Source organism: Myxine glutinosa, chromosome 10 (assembly GCF_964187855.1).
Source record: "Myxine glutinosa chromosome 10, kmMyxGlut1.1, whole genome shotgun sequence".
Lineage (NCBI taxonomy): Eukaryota > Metazoa > Chordata > Myxini > Myxiniformes > Myxinidae > Myxine > Myxine glutinosa.
The window spans coordinates 22,243,791-22,258,300 of NC_136270.1; the positions used below are offsets into that span (position 1 = coordinate 22,243,791).

Below are 14,510 nucleotides of genomic sequence, written 5' to 3' on the forward strand. Positions count from 1 at the left end.
GACAGGTAAGCTTCAGCTTCCTCTTACCCTTTCTTCCCCCACGTATATAAATCCGCATTTGGGCATCGCCTCCGAGTTAAAGCTTGCTATTGGCCATCCATGACTCTCCTGGTGTTAAATGGGAGGGAATCACACGACAATATACATATTGTATATAGTTTTGAGGAGTCACAAAGAGATCCTCACATAGATAAAGTAGTTATTTCATAGTTAAACTGTTTAGTTTAACTGTCTAAAGTCCATGTCGCTCGGTCTGCATTGTGATTTTGTAGTTAGGAATCCCATGTGTCATTTTCTTGTTCTGCATTATTTTCTACAAGCCCTTTCTTGCATTCCACTTATCACAGACACTGCTTCAAACAAGTTTCATTAATGCCTAAAACCATATATTGCACCATAATCCAAGGCCTGCCATGGACAGAGGGGGTGGGAGGGGGAGGGAGGGAGGAGGGGAGGTGGGAGAAGGGGAGGAGGAGGAGCGGGCAGTGTAAGGCTTGAGTGGAAGGGGATGCGGAGGAGCCCTATACAAAGGCGGAGCGGAGAGCTTTTTATTGGGTGAGAGAGTCGGAGACTCGGAAATTCGGAGCTTGAGAGGGTTTCCCGAATTCTGTTGAGCTGCTTGCTTCTTTATCTTCTTACGACCTTTGCATTTTTCTCTCTGTCCTGCCTTTCAATTTGCTCACTCTTTCTTGGTTCTTTCTTTCGGGCTTTGGAACAACTCGAGAGTCAACTTCTCTGATGGCCCGACTCCAACATAAAGCACTTATGTTAGTCACTTTCTCTCGTGCTTTATCTATCCACTACCGAGGTACCCATACTACACACGGGTGGGAGACCGAAAGCAAACAGACAATGTGGAAATGGCGAATACTAAACCATGAACCAATTAATTCCACAATCCTGTGCTACCTTCAGCCGAACGTCAAGCATTGACAGCAAGTTCTTAAAGGACTCAGGCAAAAAAACTTATTGCAGCTGAATGTTTGAAACATTCATTCAAATTGTTTGAAACAAACGCAGTCAATGGTGAAACTACAAAGGGCAAATCCGCGAATGTCACGGCGGGAAACCCCCAAGTCATTTCCTCCTTCTCGACTCAATATCTCTATATTTTCATTCCAAACAGCATCATTCCAATCACAAATGAATAATGTACCATTATTATAACAAAATAAATGTCAAATCACGATTGAATTGAGATATTATCAAACCGGTGAATTGTCGTCATCTTGTTCACTTCCGAATTGGGAGCCGCTCCGTATCGATAAAATTTCAAATTCATAATTGTATTGAGGAATTTATGAAATCTCCTACCTACCTTACGACACCCGCTGGGATCCCAAAACGTTCCACAGAAAGTTTGGTAGGGCTAGCCCCAAAACTGAGGGAGTAGTTTTGGGATAGACGGACACTCCTGTTTTATAATACATATTCCTCGCCATGAGCTATCTTCTTTCCTGCATATTCTGACTCTGTCCTTTTGCTATCTTCCTTATTTATTTGTCTTCTGCCCCTGTGCACCTGTGTTTTCACGTTCCCACATCTGCGGGTGTCGTATCTGCACAGACCTATCTGCACAGACCACCCACATCTGCACAGACCTGTGTTTTCACGTTCCCACATCTGCTAGATGCGTCGCTGGATCCTCCACCTTATCTACATCCTCTGGGCATCCCATAAGACCTACGTTAAATACTTCACTGGCCCATGGGGAAATGCCGAAGTCGCAGCTGTACGAGAAGCAGGAGCAGAGCATGGAGGGTTTCGGTTTCAGTCAGCACGTGCCGTGGGAGCCAAAATCAACAGGCAACACCGGCTCCACCAGCCCCATCTCCCACCCTTCCACATCGGATGCATGATATCGGCCTACTGTGGAGTGATAAGTCACTGATAAGTTTCTGAAGGCGGGTATGTCGCGTAGTGGTAGTGGGAATGTTATATGTGTTGCGAAAGGTTGCCTGTAAATACAGTACTTGCTTGCCTGCCATTGTAAATACTTGCCCTGAATACAAGCTTGAAACTGTCTAGACTTATCCTGTCCTGCTTTGATCGTGACATCGCGTGCCTGTGGGCCAATGACCCTGGGTTGATTGGCCACTGACAGATGGTCAGGTGTGGTGCGTAACACTGGTTTTCTTGGCCAAGTAACATCCGCTGCGCAGCCACCGGCATGCTTCCCTATCTGCTTCAATAATGACACAGATATGATGAATTGGCCCTGGGAGCCCCCACCGACTCCCCAAGGGGGTTCTCTCTTTTGCCCGCCAATGGGGTTGCGTGTTGAGGTGTATATCTGTGGTAAGATAGCTTTATCGTGGCGTTTTTCCAAGGCTGCTTCTCATTACAAATGTGATAACACTTATGATAATAGCATAATATTAATGATAATATGAAACAATATCCCCACTCCCCAAAGGGTTTTATGACTTGGGATATTGCACCCCCCCCCCCCCCCCCCCCAGCTCCCCACTCCTCACCGACACCCTCACAGAAGTACATGTTATTATTATTTTATTATGTGGAATTTAGAATGGTGAGGCACGGTCTGATCTTTTCAATGACCTGATCTAACATACGTAATAGTAATAATAATTAGCAATAATAATAAGGATAATAACATGACCCCTTGTCGCTCCCATAGTGAGTGGGTTTGCTCGTTCCTACAAAACAAAATATTGTCCCATGCATGCAGAGCACAAACAGGAATAGTAAATGCAAAAGGATATGAGAATGAAACCAGCCACCTGGATATTAGAGATTTATTGTAAAATCAAAACTAAGGTGAAGTGATGATACAACGTTCAGGCAGCTAATAAAACGTGATCTTTTCTGTTTAAGAAGCACCTGTTTGGGAAACATATCTGTTAAGGTTATTACAACTGTTTGGTAAACCTTCAATTGAGCAACTGTTGAAGATATATCAAAACAGCTCAAAAGAGTTGGAGCAGAAATTTGCGCCATTTATTACTTCTTCCGCCACCTAAGGTGGACACCGATCAAGTTTTCACCCATGTCTGTTTGTTTGTCTGTCTGTCTGTCTGTCTGTCTGTCTGTCTGTAGGATATCTCAAAAACTTGTGGACGGATTTGGACGAAACATGGTGGACAGGTTGGGTGTGTGAAAAGAACAAGTCAATTGATTTTGATTCAGGTCCGAATCCAGATATGACATATCTGTAGGATACAAAATGTAAACTGTTCAGCCTGGTGGACGTACAGTATGCTCTCTTCTGAGTGCCATTTTAGTTACCTCCTGCATTCAATTTGAAAAACAATTTTTTTTCTAAAAGCACAATTTTTTGCAATCTTCCCCAAATTTGTCATTTTTTCAACATGTTGCATTCGTGTCCATGATCACGTAGGACAGGAAACATTTTCAAAGTGCTTATCGTTCAGCAAAAGGTCGAACTCCACGTTTTGTTCCAGGCAGATTAGATAAGCGAAGTCACGTGGTGTAATAAAACCGTTACAATTTGAATGCGGCTTTGGTTATCGGAATTGGTGCAATTGCAGATTTTCGGAATCGTTGCAATTTCATATTATCGGAATTGCGGAATGACTTTCCATAATAAGTAAATATTGCTCAAGTCCTGCAAACCAAGAGATGCGTACACGGTGCATGCGATGACATGGTACATTGGGTAGTTGCTTGCGACACATTGTTAATGTTGTTTGTGACATTTACACTGAATAACTTAACTTGTGTTAACTCGATGATATTCATACATCAAATGATATCATTCTGTTGTCGAATAGGACAGTGCAGAGTTAGCTCATGGACAGTACCATGAGCTATCAAGTTAAGTTAGATTCCGGACCGTCCAACTGGTGCTTCAAAAGCAGGGTGTTGGTTGCATCACTTGGTAAGTCGAATGGGGACAATAAGCTGGGTGTCTCGTCTGATAGCATTAGTTGGTGAACGTCAGTGATCACATATGGTGTCCTCCGCAAAGAGTAGGCGAGTTATCACAGGCACCCTGAGCAAACTACAAGTCCTCCCAAAATCAGCTGCAGTGCAATGTCAGACCCAGACAGTAGGTTTGTGAAAGACTAAAGCCAAAAGCAAATTTTTTTTTTTTGGGGGATACAAGATCGAGGCTCGTGTAAGAGCTAACATTAATCACACAAAAAAAAACAAAAAAACAACAGACACACAAAAGATACAATAATAATTGGGGCCACTAAAGCAGTAGTATCAGTCGCATGTGATATATGACCTTCTCCTTGCCGCCTTTTCTCCCTTGCACCCTCCGCCTCTACAAATTATTTTCATCTATCTCAATATCGACTTCTTTCCACATAATAAAATTTGGATGACAATTTGATGAAGTCTAGCATGTCTGATAACCACATTGACAACGTGGTATTTGTGACAATTCAATCTAATGCTATTTTACCAACTTTTTCTTTTTTTTCGTTTTTATTTATTTTCGAAGTCGAGGCTCATAGAAGAGCTAGAGGAAATACTTTATTATGAATACACTTTTTACAAAAGCAAGCATCGAAGACTATAAAATGAAACCTATAATAACACGCTCTATCCTATTTTCCGTGTTATCGCCAGTGTTTCTTCGATTCAATTCACGGTTCCGTTATCAAATCATCACAGCCAGAAGCTGAATTGTGAATGATTTAAAACATAAAATGAAAATCACGATAATGAAAAAAGATTGGAATGATTGTCATAACATCTGCAAAGAAATAAAAATTATTTATAAGGCACTACTTTCTTTTTTTAAACAATTACAAGTACTGTACATATGCAGGCAGGTATACAATATGAAAAATAAGGATCGATACAGTAATATGAGGTTACAATAATAGGTTACAATAATAATTACAAATCAAGATATAATAAGATGCATAAACCAATATAAAACTATGCCAACACAAGAAAGCCTAAAGAAAAATATGAAAGGCAATATAAAATATTGCAATTAAAAATATCAGAATAATAAAGTAGTTCATCGTAATTCGAACAAAACAAACAATTGTGGTCGAGTAGAGCAAGTTTTTTGCAGTGAAGTTATGATGCTGGAATGAAGTGAATTTGGTAAAGGAGATTAACCCTGTTTCCGCAAGGGGGCAGAAGTTCCTCTATCAAAGGCATGATTTCCTTATTGCTATTATTTAAACTAGGGCATGCCCGTACTATATCTATATCTAAAATTATATCCCCCCCTCTATTTACATGAAATGGTTTGGTCCATGAAATGTTTTGGTCCATTCGCAACGCCAAAGCGAACGGCGAACGCTTTACATGAAATGGTTTGGTGCATGAAATGTTTTGGTCCATTCGCAACGCCAAAGCGAACGGCGAACGGCTTGCGAGTACAGTGACAATCCCCCCGGGGTTTTTATTAGTTTTAAAACATAGTTTAACGCCAACATAGCGCCAACATAGTTTGCAAACGTGAAATAAATGAATACGCTCTCAAATGTGCCATCCGAGGCAGAGTGTGTCCGCCACGTTCGGCACACGCGATAGCTCGCTGCTCTCTGATTGGTTGAATCGTTTTTTGGACATAGCTCGGTAAGTAATTGTCCGATTAATATGAAACCTTGAAAAGGCACATCCTCGGGTCCCCAGCAATATACCTGGCAAGTTTCAAGTATATCGGACCCGTGGTTGTCGAGAAACAGCGGTCACAGACAAACAAACGTACAAACGTACAAACAAACAAACACACAGAGATTACTGGAATTATAGATAGATAACGGTCCGAATGGAAAAATAAAATGATCACTTAATAGGTTTTTTTTTTTTTTTTTGAAATGTGTTGTTGGATGCAGGTGTTGAGATGTTTTTTTTTTTTTTTAAGGCTACAGATTTGTTTGACTCTTGCGTGTCCATACGTGCTTTACGTCGACCGATGGAACACAGCATTGCATCATTTTCACTGAATGTTCCAGGAGATCAATAATTGAGGATGTCATTGAACCTGCGGCACCATGTCACATTTTAACAACATTAATGGTTGTACTGGATAAACGACATGCCTTTGCCACTGTAGGGTGACACAACAAGGTAGAAAGCCCTTATCACCTTGCTTCTCAAGAGTTAGGACCCAAATACCTGTTATGTACAAACTGCATCTTTTTTGAGAATATTTCGTGGCGGGATTTCTGTGAAAAAATGATTCCGGTAAGCAAATGAAGGATGATTCAACAACAGGATGTGCCATAATGTATTTTGTGAATATATTTATTTTTAAGCAGAGAATCAATAACACGTGCGATTCTTTTCCAGACATGGTGTCCGAGCTGTGTTGTACCGTACCGGTTGATTTATTTGGATTTGTAAAGATATCTAAATGAGAGCTCGCAAAAAGGATGTAATTTATGTTAAATAGAGGAACTTCTTCCCCCTGGTGATGAAAATGGTTAATCTTATCCAAATGCACTTGATTCCAGCATGATAATATATATCACAAGAAACGCTACAGGTGATACAAAAACACACACAAAAGAGAGTAAAACTTTTTATAATGTATGGACTGTCCGATGGGATGGTGCTGAGGTGTGGGTGTCAATTTGTTAAAGTCTTTGGTTAGATTCCTGACTTGACTATGAACCATTGAATTGGTGCTTCGCTGGCAGGTGCGCCATCCCTTGGAAGGATGTTAAGCCGGATGTCCTGTATGCTAACATTGCTTGGTGGACGTTAAACGTCCCATGGTGTCTTTCACAAAGAGTATGTGAGTAATCGCAGGCACCATGAACAAATTACAAATACCTGCCCAAATCACCTTCATGCCTGGCCAGCTTGTTTGTGAAGGACTTGTGCCAAAAGTTTTGTTTGGCCAACACCACAAGAAGGTGGAGATAACTAATGCTATTAAAGTAGTAATACTAAACTCTTAATACATGGAATGATTAATCTAAGGAGGTTGGTAGAGCTAACGACAGTGGACAGGTATAAAAGGCAGTTGGATTGGTACATGGGCAAAATGTGTGTGCGATGAAAACATATATAGGTATAAGTGGCATGGTAGACTATGCTGTGTGATAAACAGTGGTTGTGTGCACATTGAGCTGAGACTCCAGGGATGCTTGGAGTGTGGTGCAGCATGGGTGGGATGGGCCAAATGGCCTTTTCCTATGCCATCTTTTCATTGTTCATTGACGTTTATCTTAAGCAGAGTTCTGAGAAATACAATTGCACCAAGGAAACTGTACATTTGAAGCACTGTTTATGTAAAACTAGCTGAGGTACCCGGCTTCGCCCGGTTGAATAAGAATAATACAAATATATGATGAAAAGAACATGTATATTTTAGAGCAATATCACAGTACATTTCCTACATGACGTTTTTTCAATTTTCAATTTCTCAAAACCTCTGGGTATACAACATTTCTGGTTTTCTTACTTGGTGCCAAGACATAAAGATTGCTTGGTTTTCCAACCCTCGAGCAGCCCACGTACAGCTGGCCATGGGCAGACACTTGTTCTGTGACGTTCAGGCCTACAACCTTCATTGATTGCCCCTGCGCCCTGTTGATGGACATAGCAAAACATAGCCTGATGGGGAACTGAAGCCTCTTGAAGGAGAATGGAAGGTCAGGTGGAATAAGTGGTATCCTTGGAATGAATACTTCTCTCCTCTGTATTGTCCTGAGAGGAATGTTGCCTCTAGGACATGCGGCATCATTTGCTGGATTGTCAATCGTGTTCCATTACACAGCTTTGGTGGATCACGATTCCTTAGAAGCATGATTGGGGCTCCCACCTTGAGAATCAACCTGTGTGTTGGGAGTCCTTGAGGCTGACGACTGTTGAGAAACTCAGTTTGGATGTTTACTGCCTGATCTTCATGTCACTTTGGCAAGAGAATCATAATTTCTTTCATGACCGGGCAGCGAACGTCATTATGTGTGACATTACGTCACTCCTACGGACGTGAAAACATTTGTTTTCCTTAAAAATATATTTAAAATAAATAAAATAGTACATAAATTAACAATAAAAGAAGCTAAAAAAACAATTTAAAATACAATAAAAAGCACATTAAAAATATATAAATATGTATGTACAGTATACTGTACGTACGCGCAACTGCTGATTCTCATTCAAAACAGAGGCAACGTACAGTATTCCTTTACTGTGTCTGTGTTAGCCATGGGTCCGAAGAAGGATAATGCTAGTGTTTCCAAGCGTAATGTGGTTACGATGAGCGATAAGGTAAATCTGATTAAACGGTATGGAAAAGGTGGAAAAGTGTCGGTGATAGCGCATAGACCTTATCGCGAATCGGAACCGCAATGCGTCATGGGATCGGAAAGGGGCAATAGCGCCGCCACAAACTACACCATGGAATTGCAGCTGGCCCGGTTTTTTAAACCATTGATATTAAAATAAAAAGTAGCCTATAACCACCGGAATTTTATGCTGATTCCGAATCTGTGTCTAACACTTTTCTCCGATGTGTAGTTCTTGAGTTATAAGCGGACAACCAGACAGACAGACACACACACACACACACACACACACACACACACACACACACACACACACACACACACACAGACACTCCTTTATTTATATAGATATGCAATTCTTACCTGGTTAAATCTACTGGGGAGGCCGCAGAACAGATGGCTTTGTCCAGAGCTTCAAGCCAGCTCTGCCGGATTCCAATTGTCACAGCAGCGAAGGTGAATGATCCAGAATGAGTCTGCAAAATACCGAGTTCAAACTGTGGACAATTCCTCAAGGTGTTGAATTAAGAATAAACAAGCATTCTGAGTATTGCGCTGCAATACATGTCCCCTACCAAAGTTCAAAGTGCCATAACTTTGTCAAAAATGATCGAATATGCAAATTTATGCACGGTTGATGCTGGTTTTCAAACTTGATCTGAGGTATGTTGAGACACATGTGTGTCACGCCTCGCCTCGTTGATAAGCCCGCAAGGTCGCTCCGTGGAGCAGCCTGCACGTATTGCACTGTGTGAATTATATAATTACCAACTCATGGTCTGAGGTACTAGTGATTCAAGAGATATCCATTTTTAAAAAATATTTTCGTTTAATTAACCAGATCTGCCAAACCACATGCCCCATCGCAAATTCCAAAACGACATTTTAGTAGACTGACATGCTGAACAGATCTTTGAAGTTTCCCCTCGATTGGATCAAAAATGAGGGAGGAGCTCGGTTTTAAAGGTTAATGCTTAAAAACGACATAACTCTGAAACTGTGTGACGCATGACGTCATCCTCGCTGACTTTTTTGTTCGTCATGGGTATGCGATTCTGCCTGCAAAGTTTGGCCTCGATCTGTTCAGCCGTTGCAGAGAAAAAGGGGTGTTCGTGTTTACACGAAAAACAATATGGCGGCCGAACCACGTGACCTGCGATGTCATAATTACCATTAAAATATTCTACAGACCGAGTCCCCCCTACGGTGAAAATTTGATCTCAATCGGTCCTATTATTGCAGAGAAAATGGTTTTTAAAGGAAATTAAAACTTAAAATGGCACTAAGTTAAGGATCATCAGAATTATCAGAATTCCCAAAGTTCAAAGTGCCATAACTTTGTCAAAAATGATCGAAACGTCGTGAAGTTCGAATTTGATCTGTACCTTATCATGAGGAAACCATGTACCGAGTTTGAAATCATTAGCATTAAGAGTTCAGAAAAAAAGTCCGGAAAACTGTTATTTGCGTGACGGACTGACAGACTGACGGACTGATGGACTGACGGACTGACGGACTGACGGACGGACAGACGGAGGGACGGCGTGCAAACCTATAGTCCCCTCCGGTGTACACCAGTAGGGGACTAATAAAGGGCCTGATGCCACTTGATGAGGTTCACGACTGATAAACACCTATAGCAATTGCTTTGGTGGTTGAAGACCAGGAGTGGTTCCAATAAGGCGAGGAGGTGAAACCTACACTTGAACCAAATGCGGAATTTGAAATATGGTCAATATCTAGGCCCAAACGTATCTTGAAAAAAGCACAACATCCTTTTAGCCTCCTCTATTACATCATTGAAAAAGAAACACCAGGTGTATAAAATTGTTCATTTTAAAGTTCTTGGGATTTCTTTTCACAGAATTCTTCAATTGTATACATACATCGCATAGAACAGCACACATGTGCGAAGTCAGCGAATTTGTACCATACAATGAAAGAATAAGCTACAAACAACCTTCAAAATGAACAGCCCACCTCACATTCACCCCGGTACCTTTATGTGACCCCTTAAACGTTTTTTTTCTTCTGAAATCCCCAAAACAGCAACATATCTAAATAAGGTGCAAAAAAATCTCCAGGAAGTTAAATAATATAGGAACTAACCCAATATGCAAATGTGTCCCTTGGGTGATGGCCAATGAGAATGCAGTACAGTTTCTCATGTGGCAATAATTTTTTTTAACACTTTGGGATTTCAAATACCAAATAACTACACAAGAGCAATATACAGAAATAGACCTAACTGCCCATCGACTAAAGCTGTGCTTAGACTCATAAGCTATGGTGTGCTCATGTGTTTACTATAACCTCACTTTTGTGCTGCGCTCCTCAACGATGTTGTCTCTCCATTAAAAAAGATTATCCAAGCATTTATAAACGAGTATAGTACCCGCGCCCTATGGGCAATCTTGTTCCAAGCATGCAACAGCTCTTCTGGTACACGTCTTTATTCGGGTGGTGTATAGGCAACTGACAGCTGCCTCAATCGCTCCAAATATATATATATAACCCGGATTACGTGCATAAAGAAAAAACATGCCGACTGCTTATAGTTCAAAACACCTCACTGCACTGTATACCCTGGGTTCAGGAACACTGTACTGTAAAGGGTGGGACTTTTAATACCCTCTCCCACCTGGAGGTGGCGCTACACGATACACATTTACAAAGAGAATTTGTGTCACCCTAATCCCCACCCAAGACCACTGGAAAAGATAAAACACCTCTTTGCACGAATTGGGATCATGCTCATCCTATGTAGCATGTCTGGATGTAATCGGCCCAGAACTGTAGGAGAAGTAACGCGATAATCAAACATAAACACACAAACAAACACCGGTTTGTGAATTATAGTAAAGATGCTAGGACAATGGTTGGCAATTTTAATTCAACTATTGATTTGAAATTGGTCACTGGCTTTGACACCAACACAAATTTTTATAACGGAGCATGGGCATCAAAAAGCTACATATATGGCCCAAACAGTTTCAAATGGAGCACCTCGCTGCCATTAGAGCATTTGAATTGCATGAGAAGTGGCAATAAATGAGAATCGTTGCTTCCAGCTTGCCAGCTTAATGATGGAAGATGCCATTTTCATTTTTGACATCTCCATCCCAAACCCATTTGGAAGGAAGAAGAGTCGCTCTCTTTCGTTTTGGACAAGAAAGCAACGTCATCTTTTCGACTCAATGCTGACTGAGTTTGGTGCGCATTTCGGAGGGCGAGGAGCTCTTGGCGGCGTCGGCAGCTATTGAGAGAGGTTTCGATTGTTGGACTCACCAGGGAGCTGAAGGCCACGTTGTGTTCATCCAGGCAGTGGGGGAGGAAGGAGGCAGTCCTCGCGAGCTTACCACAGGCTTGATAGCGAGAACCTTCGAGGCGTGACGTTGCCGCCATTTTGACCTTCTAGCGAAGGAGGCTTTGAGCATCGAGCTTCAACGGCCACAAACCTCCTCAAAAAGGTGTCATTTTGAGGCCACAGTTAAGTGCCGGCACGAAATGGACATTATATTTTTGTTTTATCAATCCCCTGTGTGTTTTTGAGTTTGAGTGGAGGATCCTCAAAGTAGGGAATTCGTTTTTTTACAACAACTTATATTTCATCTTGCATTTATTTCCATTAAAATATTTGTTGAATTTACTGTCGTGTTTACTTATTTGTGGTTTCGGATTAAACCCGTGAGCTCTGCTCAGGTAAGCGCTTTGTTTCCTTCATCCCGCACGCGACAGACCAACTGCCAATTTTGGTTACTCGCCTCGGAATTAAGGACCGTTCGGCTATTCATCCAAGGCTGGTCTTCACTAGCTACGGACAGGACAATATTACGGCCGACATTTAGCTCGGATCACATGACATGACACTGTTCACTGCTCACAACAAAATTAATTAAATAAATAAACAAACCTGGATGTTTTGGCAGAACATGAATTCCATGAAAATCGTCACCCACGTGTAAAAAATTAAATCCATTAATTTATACTCCTTGTGCTGATTTTATTGTGCCATATATCTCGTAGGTTTTGGCTATAAACAAAAAGAAAAGCTAACTTTTAATTTCGTTTTGTATCAAGGATATTTGGCTTGGCTAACCCCCGCTCTAGTAGGGAAAATGGCCTTTAAAATGCATGTTGTGTGTTGTTGTGTATCAAGGAGATAACTAGGCCTAGCGGTCAGAGTAGCTTAATAATAACCGTTACATGTTCAATGATGAAATTAAAATAAATTTGTTAATTTGTTTAATTGCTTATTATTTGTTCCTCCATCCGAGTTCTGTATATCCACAACTTTCTCTACTAAGATTTCCAATCCTATTTTGGATACTTTGTCATTTCAGCTGTGTTAACATGTCACAAGTGCACTTGTGATCCCGTCACATTACGTGTGATTCCGTCACATTACCTGGTCTGCCACCTATAGTTTGCAGTTTCTGCATTGCATTACCAATAAGACTGCGATAGGAAAGCAGTACTATTGTTGACGTCCGAATTTTTTTTTCTAGACCTTGTGTTCACTAACAGAGCAGAGTTTTTATATCAAATCTCATTAGTCTGTTTACCATGTCCACATAATGTGATTCCGTCACAAGACTATTCTAGGTAACAAATTTTGTTAACCGGGGTAAGCCTCACTGACAGTAGTACTCGTCTGTAGCCATGTGACAGTTCTGGTTCAATACATATAATTGAATTCTCTCTGCTCTTCTTCGCATTCAAGATAATTACCTTATATGTTCAAAATTAGAGTGCACATGGTGATTCCGTCACGATGGAATTCATGAGAAGACAAAATGGCATAAAATGGCATAAATGCCAAGCAAACACAGATATGAAGATGACAGTGAAGAATGACGCTAAAAGGACAGATTTTGATCGATTGCTGAATCTAGCCAACGATAAACTGTACAATTTTAATTTTACAAAAACTTAGAGGCTTTGTAAAAATTTTACAAAAACTTTTACAAAAATTGCAAAACTGCAATTCACAATTGAAAATGTGTTCAACAATTAGGAAAATTAATCCCACTTTCATTCAAAGTGGTCACATGTGGACAATCGTAGTTTCTGCAAACTGACAATATTGAAAGGACATTTAATAGATTTATAGGAAAAAGCAATATTCGGATTGTATTCTTCATTGATAATAAAGCCTGGTATTGGTTTAACAGTTAAGGTTTTAAGCCTTAAGATCTTCAGGTCTTGAGTTTGCTAAAAAACTAAAACAACTATACGAGGGGCGTTAAAACGATTCTCGGAACAAGATACCCACAGTAGTTCAAGAAAGGTTGCGGTTGCGTTTCATTTTCGATTCTTAATATATCCACTTAGATAAAGGGAAATGAGCTTCATGAGCATACTTTGTAAATGTTATCATTCAACATAAAAAGCACCTTCATTTGCTTAGAATCTGCAAAATATGTGTAAAGGTTTTGTAATAATCACCTTTTGAGGATACAGAGTTTACCTATCCGCGCACGCCCATTTGAGAAACATGTCCTCACAGAGGAACTGTGACCATGACATCATGCTACATATCTAGCATGCAAATTACATGGAAATATCTTAAAATATGATTGTAGACGTGTTTACCTGGAATTACAACAGGCACCTGCCTGCAGACCAAGAGTTATTATTTTGCTTCCTCAAAAAAACACACACACAACAAGGGGACTTTGAAGTGAAATAAAACCCATAACTTGAAGAAGTTCTGAAATAATTTGTGTGTGTGGCTCAGAGTTCCTCAACTTTGGTACCTACATACGTACATACCTGTACTTGGAAAGTATAGTTTCGTTGTGCTCCCTCTACGCTTCTGGTTGCAATTAATCCCCCGAGGTCTACTTCTCCCTCGTGAATGGCAGTCTGTGTAAAGGTCAGAAGGTTACGAAGGTCACGGCATGGCAGGCTTAGGTTTATCTGTTTTTCTAAACAATTTTATTAAATATGAATACTAAATCTGTGGTCGTGGAAGACATGGGTGACGGAAGGTAGAGGGCAATGCACCGACAGTGGGGCAGGAGGACAACAAGTGAACTCAACCAGAGGATGAGCGAACAGAAGAGGAGATATAGCAAGCTGAAAGGTGAAGAAGAAAAGTTATGGTGGTGCTTGTGGGCGTGGGGTGGTGGGTTAATGAAGATAGAAGACATTTCAGATAGGGATTGGAGAATGATATAATATGGTTGGAGAACATCTAACTTCACCTTTTAACTAGCATGGCACTTGGTAGAGCGCATACCTCCGCCAGGCTCAACAGTTTACGTTCTGTACCCACTGGTAGGCCGGATCTGGATCCGGATCTTAAAC

At 40.8% G+C, this 14,510-nt stretch overlaps 1 protein-coding gene across 1 annotated transcript in view; it reads right to left on the reverse strand.

The window, feature by feature from the left end:
* Positions 1 to 1,609: 1,609 nt before the first annotated feature.
* The window catches only part of LOC137433505 (uncharacterized), a 44,027-nt gene continuing 31,126 nt past the window's right edge, over positions 1,610 to 14,510 (reverse strand). The window contains exons 9-11 of the mRNA XM_078785172.1: positions 13,974 to 14,066; positions 8,562 to 8,674; positions 1,610 to 1,730 (exon numbers count right to left, since the gene is read on the reverse strand). Coding sequence (XP_078641298.1) covers positions 1,610 to 1,730; positions 8,562 to 8,674; positions 13,974 to 14,066 — 327 coding nt within the window. The remainder of the gene's footprint in view (positions 1,731 to 8,561; positions 8,675 to 13,973; positions 14,067 to 14,510) is intronic.